The 13,563-nt window shown below is 41.7% G+C and overlaps 1 protein-coding gene across 7 annotated transcripts in view; it reads left to right on the top strand.

Annotated features, from left to right (window-relative positions):
- cep131 (centrosomal protein 131) overlaps window positions 1-13,563 on the top strand; it is a 139,375-nt gene that overhangs the window by 117,321 nt on the left and 8,491 nt on the right. For all 7 annotated transcript variants that reach the window (XM_073026305.1, XM_073026307.1, XM_073026302.1 and 4 more), the window contains one exon: window positions 12,879-13,075. In XM_073026305.1, coding sequence (XP_072882406.1) covers window positions 12,879-13,075 — 197 coding nt within the window. The remainder of the gene's footprint in view (window positions 1-12,878; window positions 13,076-13,563) is intronic.

Here is a 13,563-nt window from a genome sequence, read left to right as displayed (position 1 = left end):
CTGTGGAAGACATTAGTAGTGTGCCAGATGCTGAAGGGTGTGAGGGAAGAGAAGTGAGTGCAATTACTATGACAAGGGAGAAGGTGCTCAAAAAGTTGAAAGACCTAAGGGTGCATAAGTCACCCAGACCAGATGAACTGCACCCTGGGGTTTTGAAAGAGGTAGCGGTAGAGATTGTAGAGGCATTAGTAATGTTCTTTCAAAAAATCTACCAGAGGGTGGTAGATTTGTGGGATTTGTTACCACAGGCAGCTGTGGAGACCAGGTTGTTTGGTGTATTTAAGGCAGAGATTGATAGGTTCTTGATAGGAAATGGCATCAAAGCTTATGGGGAGAAGACCAGGGAGTGGGGCTGAGGAAGAGAGAAAAGGAGTCAGCCATGATAAAATGATGGAACAGACTCGATGGGCCAAATGGCCTAATTCTGTTCCTACGTCTTACGGTCTTATATTTTTCTACCAACACCTTAAAGTTATGCCCTCTTATATTAGCTATTTATTTACCTTACAGTAAACAAATCCCGCCTTCCTCTATTCCCCGCTGTATTACTTCCCCTTGGATCCCCTCCTTTTCTCCTGTGATCCATTCTCCTCTCCTATTTGTGGGTGGAGTTAAGAAATTACAAAGTTGAAAAAACATAATAGAAATCATATATAGGCCTCCAAATAGTGGCCAAAGTGTGGGCATGAGATTGCAAGGAGAGCTGGAAAAGGTATGTAAGAAGGGTAATGACACAATTGTAATAGGGGACTTCAATATACAAGTGAATTGGGAAAATTGGGTTGGTGTCGGATTGCAAGAGAGGGAATTCGTTGAATACCTACAAGATGACATTTTAGAGCAGCTTGTGTTTGAGCCTACTCAGGGAAAGAATACCTTAGATTGGGTGTTGTGTAATAACCTAGACCTTATTTGGGAGCGTAATGAAAAGGAACCCTTAGGAGGCAGTGATCATAATATGATTGAATTCATACTGTAATTTGAGAGGGAGAAGCATAACTCACATGTATTAGTATCCCAATGGAATAAAGGAAATTCCAGAGCATGAGAGATGAGCTTGCCCAGATGAATTGGAGGAGGATACTGGTGAGAATGATGGCTGAGCAGAGGTGGCTGAAGTTTCTGGGAATAGTTCACAAGGCGCAGGGTAGATATGTCCCACAGGGGAAGAAGTTCTCAAATGTCAAGGGGAGGCAACTGCGGCTAACAAAGGAAAGGCTGCATAGAAGACAAGTAAAGCGCATAGAAGGTAGCAAAATTGAGTGGGAAGTTGGATGATTGGGAAGCTTTTAAAATCCTACAAAAAGCAACTAAAAAAGCTCTAGGAAGGGAAAAGATGAAATATGAGGACAGACTAGCCAATAATATAAAGCAGGATACCAGAAGTTTTTTTTCAGTCATATAAAGAGTAAAAGAGGGGTGGTAGTTGATATTGGACCACTGGAAAATGATGCTGGTGAAGTAGTAATAGGGGACAAAGAAATGGCAGATGTACTTAATGGATAATTTGCTTCTGTCTTCACTGTACAGGGCACTAGCAGTGTGTCAGAGGTCCGTGAGTGTCAGGGAGCAGGAGTGAGGGCCATTGCTATCATAAAGGAAAAAGTGCTTGGCAAATTGTAAGGTCTTAAGGTGGATAAGTCACCTGGACCAGATGGACTACGTCCCAGAATCCTGTGAGAGTTTGCTGAAGAGATAATGGATGTATTGGTCATGATCTTTCAAGAATCACTTGATTCTGCCATGGTCCTAGAGTACTGGAAGGTTGCAAATGTCACTCCACTCTTTAAGAAGAGAGGAAGGTAAAAGAAAGGAAATTATAGGCCAGTTAGCCTAACCACAGTGGTTAGAAAAGTGTTGGAGTCTATTATTAAGGATGAGCTTTCGAGGTACTTGGAGACTAATAATAAAATGGTTTCTGTAAGGTAAAGGCAGCATCTATAAGGAGAAGCACTGTCGACGTTTCAGACCGAGACCCTTCATCAGGCCCGAAACGTCGACAGTGCTTCTCCTTATAGATGCTGCCTGGCCTGCTGTGTTCCACCAGCATTTTGTGTGTGTTGTTTGAATTTCCAGCATCTGCAGATTTCCTCGTGTTTGTTCTGTAAGGAAATCTTGCCTGACAAATCTGTTAGAGTTCTTTGAGGAAGTAACATGCAGGGTGGACAAAGGAGAGGCATTTACTTGAATTTTCAGGAGGAGTTTGATAAGGTGCCACAAGTGAGACTGCTTAACAAGATAAAATCCTATAGTTTTACAGGAAAGATACTGACATGGGTAGCAGAATGACTGACAGGCATGAGGTAGTGAGTGGGAATAAAAAGAGCCTTTTCTGGTTGACTGCTGGTGTCTAGTGGTGTTCCCCAGGGAGTGCTACTTTTCACATTGCTTGTCATTGATTTATATAATGGAATTGGTGGCTTGGTGGCAAAGTTTGCAGATGATATGAAGATAGGTGGAGGGGTAGGAATACGATTGCAGCACGACTTGGACAAAGTGGAAGAATGGGCAAAAAAGTAATAGATGGAATACAGTGTTGAAAAATGTATGATGTATTTTGGTAAAATGAACAATAGTGCAAACTTTTATCTAAATGGGGAGAAGGTTCAAACATCGGAGATGCAGAGGGACTTGGGAATCCTTGTGCAAGACTCCCAAAAGGTTAACTTACAGGTTGAGTCTGTGGTAAAGAAGGGAAATGCAATGTTGGTATTTATTTCAACGGGAATAGAATATAAGAACAAGGAGATAATGCCTTTATTAGACACTAGTCAGGCCACACTTGGGGTATTGCCAACAGTTTTGGGCCCCATATCTCAGAAAGAAAGTGATGTCATTGAATAGAGTTCAGAGGAACTTTATGAGGAGGATTCCGGGAATGTAGGGGTTAACATATGAGGAGCGTTTGGCAGCTTTGGACCTGTACTCACTGGAATTTAGAAGAAAGACAGTCAGACAGACAGACAGACATACTTTATTGATCCCGAGGGAAATTGGGTTTCATTACAGCCGCACCAACCAAGAATAGTGAAGAAATATAGCAATATAAAACCATAAATAATTAAATAATAATAATAAGTTAATCATGCCAAGTGGAAATAAGTCCAGGACCAGCCTATTGGCTCAGGGTGTCTGACACTCCGAGGGAGGAGTTGTAAAGTTTGATGGCCACAGGTAGGAATGACTTCCTATGACACTCAGTGTTACATCTTGGTGGAATGAGTCTCTGGCTGAATGTACTCCTGTGCCTAACCAGTACATTATGGAGTGGATGGGAGTCATTGTCCAAGATGGCGTGCAACTTGGACAGCATCCTCTTTTCAGACACCACTGGCAGAGAGTCCAGTTCCACCCCCACAACATCACTGGTCTTACGAATGAGTTTGTTGATTCTGTTGGTGTCTGCTACCTTCAGCCTGCTGCCCCAGCACACAACAGCAAACATGATAGCACTGGCCACCACAGCCTAAATAGAACATCCTCAGCATCGTCCGGCAGATGTTAAAAGGGCCTCAGTCTCCTCAGGAAATAGAGACGGTTCTGACCCTTCTTGTAGACAGGCGAGGGGGATCTCATTGAAACCTACCGAATGTTGATCAGACTAGATAGGGAGGATGTGGCTATGATGGGGTTATCCAGAACTAGAGGGCACAGCCTCAAAATTAAGGGGCGACCCTTTAAGACAGAGGTAAGGAGGAATTTTTTCAGCCAGAGTGTTGCAAATATGTGGAATGCTCTGCCACCAACTGCGGTAGAGGTCAAGTCCGTATGTATATTTAAGTTGGAAGTTGATAGTTTCCTGTTTGGTCAAGGCATCAAAGGTGAGAAGGCAGGTATATGGGGTTGAGCGAGATCCGGGATCAGACATGATGGAATGGCGGAGCAGACTCGATAGGCTGAATGGCATAATTCTTCTCCTATGTCTTATGATCTTATCAGATTCCTCCTTCTCCAGCTCTTTACCTTTCCCATCTACCTGGATTCACCTATCATCTTCCAGCTCGCCTCCTTCCCTTTCCCCCACCTTTTTATTCTGGCTTTCTTCTCCCTTCCGTCTCAGTCCTGAAGAAATGTCTCAGTCCGAAACATCGATTATTTATTCATTTGCATAGATAGTGCCTGACCTATTGCTTTCCTCTGGCATTTTGTGTGTGTTGCTTTGGATTTCTCATATCTGCAGACTTTCTCGTGTTTGTATTGGTCATTTCTGCCCTTGGAAAAGACTCTAGCTTTCCACTCGATCTCTGTGTCTTATCATCTTGTACACCTTTATCAAGTGACCTCTCCTGCTCTTTTTCTCCAAAGAGAAAAGCCCTAGAGGTATTCTGGACCATCTACACTCCTCTCATTTGCCTGCACTATGTCTGAATCCTTCTGTGCCTTGGCTGTTTAAGTGTCTGTCTAAATGCCTATTAAACAAATGGATGAGCAATAATTTCCCGAAACTAAGTAAAGATAAAACTGAAGGACTTTGATTTCATCCCGAAGCCAAGAGATAAATTTATTGATGAACTTTGGAACATGGCTCCCCTTGTAAAATCAGAAGTAACAAGCCTGGAAGTTATCCTTTATTTAGATTTGAATTTTAAATCCCTCATAAAGAATTGACCAGAGTAGCATTTCTACACTTAAGAGGTATTGCAAGGGTACATCTGTTTCTGTCACTTAATGATGCTGAAAAACAAGTTCATGCCTTTATATCGAATAGGCTAGATTACTGCAGTGGACTTTTTTTTTACTGACTTTCCAAAGCAATATTGACAAACTTAAACTCATTTAGAACATCATTTCTAGACCAAAACCAGGATGAGGGAGGCTATCACTCCCGTCCTAGCTACTGTCCATTGGCTTCATGTATCATTTAGAATTAATTTTAAAGTTCTGTTAAAGCGCTTAATGGTCTGCAACTGGAATACATCACAGAATCGTTTTTGTTTAATAATCCTGCTTGATTTCTCATCATCATCATCATCATCATCATAATCATGTGCCATACTCTGCCAGAGCCTCAGCGACCACTTTCTTCCATTGCAATCTATCAGCAGTCAAACCTCTTGCATCTCTGGTGGTGAGACTGGTCTGCTTTTTGATGTTGTCAATCCAGGTTGTCCTCTGTCTGCCTCGGGAACGGCTTCCTTCTACTCTGCCTTCAAGCACAGTGCGTTCCAGTGTGTCATCAGTTCTTGAGATGTGTCCAAAATAGCCAAGTTTCCTTTGGGCTCTCAGGTCTTCTTTTTCCAGTATTTTATATTTAAACAATTTCTCCCTTGAAAGATAATTAGTAGGTCAGCTTCTTTGACCTACGCTCCTAAACTGTGAAATTCAATACCTAAAACTATAAGGGATGCACACTCAGTTGACACTTTCAAACAGTAGCTCAACATCTACTTATTTTACCTTGCTTTTATATTCATGTTTGCATTCTATCCCATTGTAAAGCACTTTAAACTACATCATTTGTATGGAAAGTGCTCTATAAATAAGATTATTATTATTAAATGTGGTGATCTTATCTGATTCCACTGCTTTCTCTGGCATTCTATTCCAGTGCACTACCAGTCTCTGGGTAAAACAAAACTTACCCCTTTGATCATTTTGCAACTTAACTATGCCCTTCCTTCTGATTACCCCTGAGTAAAAAGATTTTGACTATCTCCACCTCTTTTAGGGAAAACAAGCCCAGCTCCTTTTCCCCCAATCCAGTCCAGTTTTTCTCCATAACTAAAGTTCACCAATCCAGGCAACATCCTATTGAATCTCCTCAGTATTGTCTCTACTGTACAGCCACATTCTTGTTGAAGTGTGGTGCTCAGAACTAACCAGTGCTTTGTAAAGTTGCAACATGACATCCCAACTCTTAGCTGCTTTTCCCAAACCTACAAGGGCAGGCATGACATTTTCCTTTTCACTGCTCCATCGACCCAGGTTGTCACTTCCAGTAAAGTATGATCTTGGATCCCTAGATCTTCAAGTTCATCAACATCCCAACAGTCCCCAGCTACACTCAGTGGCTTCTTTATTAGGTACACCTATAGACCTGCTCATAAATTTAAATGTCCATCAGCCAATCATGTGGCAGCAACTCAGTGCATAAAATCATGGAGGTGTGGTTAAGAGGTTCATTTATTGTTCAGACCAAACATCAGAATGGGAAAGAAATGTGATCTAAGTGACTTTGACTGTGGATTGATTGTTGGTGCCAGATGGGGTGGTTTGTGTATCTCAGAAACTATGTCCATTTGTGTCTAGAGTTTACAGAGAATGGTGTGGAAGAACAAAAAAAAATCCAGTGATTAGTGGTTCTGTGGGTAAAAATGCCTTGTTAATGAAGAGAGTGGTCAAACTAGTTCAAGTTGACAGGAAAGTGACAGTAACTCAAATACCCACCTGTCTACAACAGTTTATGTTGTTCTCTTGCCCTGTAGTTAAAGCATGTGAAACCTGTAAAGTGCTTTAGTTAGCTTCAAAGTCCAATGTTGATTTGAGATTCTTAATCTGTTTCACTGTTTCTATAAGGGCACTGTGATTTTTGTCACATGATTTCAGTTATTTTTCTGCTTCACAGTCTTGTGCATTTACCATGTGATAGCCAGTTTAATTGTTTGGATAGTTTGCAAAAATGCTTTCCTTTATCTTGCAAGTTGATATTTAATCCATTTCTTCACGTAATCAGTTTATTCCATTCCTCTCCATCTTGTCTTTTCCTGATAAGCATACAAAATTATGAGCAGTCTGGACAAGCCAAATAGAAGCCATGATGACATTTTGAAAGAATCTGAATTGAGCCTTAAAGAACCAAAACCCGCAGGGCTGTGGATTAAGTGGTAGGAAGTGGGATTGATTGCAGTTTAATTTATTAGCATAGAATCAACAACTAGCTGAATAGTCTCTTTCTATGCTCTGAAGATTGCAACTTTCTGGTGATTGTTGTCTGCTGGTGGTTTTTTTGGGAAACAGGCCAGTTGTACTCACAGCAATTTTTATTTGATGTATTAAAATGGAGTCAGGGTTTCATTATCTCTAAAAGGAGCATTTTAAACTTTGCTCATCAGGGCTTCCCACCTGCTTAAAGTAACAATGTCATAGGCATAAATTGTGAGTTGCCGAAGTAAAATTTGAGACTAAAAGTGCAGACTAAAAAGTTGGAGGAAGGGCAATAAAGTAAGAAGCTGGCAAGTGAAAGGTAGAAAAGGCAAAAGACAGGAGAAGAAGGAATATGATAGGAGAGACCTAAGTGGGGATTTGAAGAAGAGGAAAGGAGGAGGGGACAAGTAATTACCAGAAGGAGAAATTGATGTTCATGCCATCAGGCTGGAGGCTACCGAGACGGATATGAAGTGTTCCTCATCATGGCAGAAGATGAGGCCGTGGACAGACACATGGGAATGGGAATGGGAATGGGGATAGGAGTTGTAACATGGTTGGACACTGGTAAGTTCCACTTATTGCAGATGGTGCACAGGTGCTTTAACATTGAGTGACATTTCGTAGCCATTGGTAACTGAAGGCAGGGAGGAGAGCTACAGTCAGATGGTACAGTACCAGCGAGGGAGAAGACAGTTCTAAAAATGCTGATGATTCTTTCTTCTGCCTGTTGAACTACAGTACTTTACTGAAATTGGACTGACAGATTTTCTTATTTCACATCTCTCTTTATGGGCCTTAGAAATATGAACGCCTAGCAGCCATCCCACCATTCAGAGGCAAAAAGCAAACAACTGGAGGAACTCAGCATATCGAGCAGCCTATGTTGGGGGAAGGAATTATCAATGTTTCGGGTTGTGACCCTGCAATATACAAGCGAGACTGACAAACATTCTAAAAATATAATGTGCCACTCATGATCTTGACCTGTGATTTCCCCCCTGGATTCCCCCCCCCCCAACCCCACACTGAACTATATGCATTGAACATTGTCTCAATGAAAATGTAAAATGCTGGAATCACCCAGTCAGTCAGGGAGCATCTGTGGGAAGAGGAACAGTTAATGTTTTGGTTTCAGGATGATGAAGGATTACGTAATCCGGTTCTGGAAAGGGTTCCTAGATCTGAATTATTAACAATTCTCTTTTCACAGACACTGCCTGACCGGTCAAGTGTTTCCAGCCTTTTATGCCTTTCAGATTTCCAGTATCTGCAGTTTTCTTGATTTTCATTTGCTGACCTCATTTATGAATTTAAAACAACTGGGAGACTGCTTCTTAGAATGATGCACACAGTGGGACATTTTATTTGCATGAAGATTTTCCATTGTTAGTTTTACTTGTAATAATTTGAAGAAATTGTACCCAGCTGTTGAGTTTATTGAAGTTATTTTAAAAGCTTTAATCAGTGATTAGTCATATACTTAAAAACTTCTGACAAAATGTCCTAAAATATTTGGTTGCACGAGTTTTACTTTCAGTATTGTATACCTGTTATTAAAAAGAGAAGTTCTAAAATAGTACACTTTACATAAACAGTACTCTGAGAATTGCACCACTCTCAGTGGTTAGACCATCAGAATCCTCTGTGGATTGCAAGTGGAGAGATTGCACCATGAAAATTTAGTCTGGTTTCTGTGAACTAATTGAAACCAGAGAAGATCTTTTTTTTTTCTCTCTGTTTCCTACTCTGCCTGGAACGATGTTCTTCCAGCTGCCCTGAATGCGGAGACTGGCTTTGGTTTTCTATCTCGTCTAAAAAGATGGCATTAACTGCTGTTTCAGACTTGCACTGGATTGCCAGCCTCCCATGTACAATCTGTTACTTGCCTTAAACACACACTGTTTTGAGAAAGCAGCAAAAGGAACAAAGGCTAACGTTAGACCTGAGAGCAGAATTAAGCCATTCAGCCCGTCAAGTCTGCTCTACCATTGCATCATGGCTGATTTCTTAACCTTTGACAACCTCTCAACTTTTGTGTTGAGAGTTAAGGGGCAAAAGTTTAGGGGTAACACGAGGGGGAACTTCTTTACTCAGAGAGTGGTAGCTGTATGGAACGAGCTTCCAGTAGAAGTGGTAGAGGCAGGTTTGGTTTTGTCATTTTTTAAAAAATGGATAGGTATATGGACAGGAAAGGAATGGAGGGTTATGGGCTGAGTGCAGGTCAGTGGGACTAGGTGAGAGTAAGCGTTCGGTACGGACTGGAAGGGCCAAGATGGCCTGTTTCCATGCTGTAATTGTTATATGGTTTTGACACCCTAATTAATCAAGAACCTATTAACCTCTGGCTTAAATTACACCTAATGACTTCGCTCCCACAGTAGTCTGTGACAATGAATTGCACAGATTCATCATCCTCTGGCTAAAGAAATTCCTCATCATTGCTGTTCTAAGGGGGACATCCTTGAATTTGGAAGCTGTGTGACAAAAAAAATTAGGAAGTAATATTTAGTTCCATTGATTTCACCAGAATGAAACTCTAATGTTGAGTACATCTGGCAGAGAGTAACTTTTCTTGTGCTTTGTACTAGTAAGAAGAGATGAGCTTCTCCCAAACCCTTTGTAGGAATCATTTCCCAAATTGATGTATACTCAGTGGCCACTTTATTAGGAACACCTGTACACAACTTGTTAATGCAAATATCTAATCAGCAAATCATTTGGCAGTGACTCAGTGCATAAAAGCATGCAGTGATGGTTAAGAGGTTCATTTGTTGTTCCAACCAGACATCAAAATGGGAAAGAAATGTGATCTAAGCGACTGACTGTGGAGTAAGTGTTGGTGCTAGTCAGAGTGTCTCAGAAATTGCTGATCTGGGATTTTCACACACAACAGTCTCTGGAGCTTACAGAGCGTGGTGAGAGAAACAAAAATAGTCCAGTGAGTGGTAGTTCTATGGGCAAAAACACTTTGTTAATGAGAGAAAATGACCAGGCTAGTTCAAACTGACAGGAGGGTGACAGTAACTCTGGTAACCACGTGCTAGAACAATGGTGTGCACAAGAGCATCTTTGAATGCACGACATGTCGAACCTTGAAGAGGATGGGTTTCAGCAGCAGAAGTCTACACTGAGCACTAATCCTGTACCTTATCAAGTGGCCACTGAGTGTATGTTGCAGGTGCTTGCACAACGTTACTTGCGCCACCTTGTTCCATCTGTGAGGTATAATAATAGAGAGAGGTCAACAAAATAGAGTACAGAGAAGATTTACTAGAATGTTACCTGGGTTTCAGCACCTAAGTTACAGGGAAAGGTTGAACAAGTTAGGTCTTTACTTTTTGGAGCGTAGAAAGTTGAGGGGGGACTTGATAGAGGTATTTAAAATTATGAGGGGGATAGATAGAGTTGACGTGGATAGGCTTTTTCCATTGAGAGTAGGGGAGATTCAAACAAGAGGACGTGAGTTGAGACTTAGGGGGCAAAAGTTTAAGGGTAACATGAGGGGGAATTTCTTTACTCAGAATGGTAGCTGTGTGGAATGAGCTTCCAGTAGAAGTGGTAGAGGCAGGTTCAGTATTGTCATTTGAAATCAAAATTGGATAGGTTTATGGACAGGAAAGGAATGGAGGGTTATGAGCTGAGTGCACGTAGGTGGGACTAGGTGAGAGTAAGCGTTTGGCACGGACTAGAAGGGCCGAGATGGCCTGTTTCTGTGCTGTAATTGTTACATTGTTAATAAACAATTACAAAGTTTGTTTCAAAAATAAACTTTATTCATAATAAAAAATATACAAAACAATAAACACTGCAAAACTTCTTTTTACATTCATGGTCAATGGATTCAATGTGTTAAGTTTTTTTTAAAGCCATAGCTCTCTTTCCATTCTCTTAGTCCCCTGGGGTGAAATACTGTTTCATTGTTTGCGGGACTTCCCCACCCAACTCTGCCCTTGAATGTGTATTGGTAGTGGAAGGAGCTCAGGCTATGGTCCTTCCCCAGAGAACCTTTGCATTGGCTGCAGCGAATCTCAGTGTATCCTTCAGCATGTACTTGTGCTGCCTGGAATGTTCCAGTTGGTAGCATTACTCCACGGACAAGACCTTGCATCCTTTCTCTTACCCCCTTAAACTTCAAAAATAACTGTTCATAATAAAGATTTGTATACAAAGGAAGGAACTGTGTAGAAACTTTATGTTTAGTAATATAAACTATGGTGGCATCCATTGGTCTCAAGAGACCATGGATCTACGCCTGGAGTTTCCAGGGCACAGGCCTGGGCAGGGTTGTATGGGAGACCGGCAGTTGCCCAAGCTGCAGGCCTTCCCCTCTCCATGTCACCGATGTTGTCCAAGGGAAGGACACTAGGACCCATGCAGCTTGGCACCGGTGACGTCGCAGAGCAATCTGTGGTTAAGTGCCTTGCTCAAGGACACAAATACGCTGCCTCGGCTGAGGCTCGAACCAGTGACCTTCAGGTTACTAGTCTGATGCCTTACCCACTAGGCCACGCGCCAACACTATATAGAAGAAAAACACAGCACCATGCTACTTGTGTGCCTTGATCGTCTGAAAGGCTACCCCGCTCAAATCAGCCACACTCTCTTGGCAATTACAAGGACCTTGTTTGGCTCTCTTGGTTAGTGCAGCGCACTTGCCTGCCTCTATTGCTGTTTCGTTTCCTGTTCTTTAGAAATACTTTGAGTGCGGGTTTGTGTGAAATACGTGTCCAAGTGCAAGCCCTGAGGTATTTAGTGCTTCTGCACCAGTGCAGCTTCAGTGCACTTAACAAAGTTACACCTTGCTGTGTAACTTCCTCTGTAACAGAAACACTTCATTATGTGCTCTATTACTGTTACCTCATACCACCTTTATTGTTAGTTCCTCATATAACCTCAGTGCACTGTTGTGGAATGAGAGTGTCATAAGAGCCCAACAGCACAGAAACATACCTTTTGGCCATCTAGATCATGCTGAACTGTTATTCTGACTAGTCCCATTGACCCACACCCTCCATACCCCATATACCTATCCAAACTTAAATCTGCAATTAAATCTGCACCAAACATTTCCACTGGCAACTTGTTGCACACTCTCATCTCCCACTGAGTAAAGAAGTTTTCCCTCAGGTTTTTCTTAAATATTTCACCCTTCACCCTTAACCAATGACCTTAAGTTCAAGTCTCATCCAACCTCGGTTAAAAAAAGTCTGCTTGTATTTATGCAATTTATACCCCTCGTAATCTTATATACCTTTATTAAATCTTCCTTAATTCTCCACACTCCTAACCTATTCAACCTTTCCCTATAAGTCAAGTCTTGGCAACATCTGTGTAAATTTCCTCTGTACTCTTTCAATCTTATGTTTTGTAAGGAATTGATCTGTATGCATTGAAAAAGGATCTAGTGCTTTCCTGGCATATATAACAAATACTCTCTTCTCCAGCTTCCTGCTGGTACAGGCATCAATTATAACTGGTGTTTCAGTGACAAACTCTGCCATCTTCATAAGGGATGATGCCTGGGCATGTCCAGTCCGGTGGTATTTATACCCCTGTAGTTCACCTCTCCTGATTGGTTAGTCCTCATCCAATCAGATAGGAGAGCCAGAAGTCTGATTGAATGTTGACTAATCAATCAGGAGGGACGGATTACAGGGGTATAAATACCATCGGACTAGACATGCCCAGGCATCATCCCTGATGAAGATGGCAGAGTTTGTCATCAAAATGCCGGTTATAATCAACGCCTGTACCCTGCTGGAATCCCAAGAAGAGTTTATTCACCTGTATGAATTGTATGCAAGTTTTTAACCTCAGTACATGTGGCAATAATAAACCAATGTATCAATTTAATTTGAAAAGAAGTACAAGAACCAATTTATTATTATTGCATATTCATCCCTTTAAAAGTCAAGTGCATTCTGGGATCTATCGTGTTTTGTATAATCGCAATGATAAAATGTGACTTAGGGCCCACAGAATTCATTGTGTTTTTTTTGCTTTGAAACAAGATTAAGGATCGGCTTACAGAAGAGCGAAACAGTTTAGCAGAGGTTATTCGCCAGGAGTTTGCAGACCGGTTGGTAAGCACCGAGGAAGAAAATAAGCGGTTGAAGACTGAGATGTCGGAGATGCGTGCACGTCATCGCTTAGAAATTGAACGAATCACCAAAGAGAAGGAGGAGGAGCTGGAGGAAGTCCATAAACGGTGAGATGCAGCAAGGTTGGATTTAGTGCATTCTTGAAGAAGCTATTATGTACACCAAGACCTGATTTATTTTTTGTTTGAAGCTGTAATCTTACTAGATTGGCATTTGCAGTTTCCTTCTGAACACCTGTAACCTCTGTTGCTTCTTGTTCTTCCACTGCCCTCCTCGCACTGATGTCTGCCCACTCATAATAAGACCATAAGGTATAGGAACAGAATTAGGCTATTTGGTCTATTGAGTCTGCTCCAGCATTTCATCATTTGTGTTCCAGTTTTCCTCTCAGCCTCAATATCCCCATATCCCTCCATGCCCTGACCAATCAGGATTCTATCAACCTCTGCCTTAGATGTACATAAAGACTTGGTCTCCAAGCTGACTGTAGCAACAGATTCCACAGATTCACCACTCTCTGGCCCAGGGAATTCCTCTTCATCTCTGTTCTAAAAGGATGCCCCTCTATTCTGAGGGTGTGTCCTCTGGTCTTAAC

The sequence above is a fragment of the Hemitrygon akajei genome, chromosome 22 (assembly GCF_048418815.1).
Source record: "Hemitrygon akajei chromosome 22, sHemAka1.3, whole genome shotgun sequence".
Lineage (NCBI taxonomy): Eukaryota > Metazoa > Chordata > Chondrichthyes > Myliobatiformes > Dasyatidae > Hemitrygon > Hemitrygon akajei.
The sequence above is the reverse complement of the archived record's forward strand: the minus strand, read 5'-3'. Positions and strand labels throughout refer to the sequence as shown.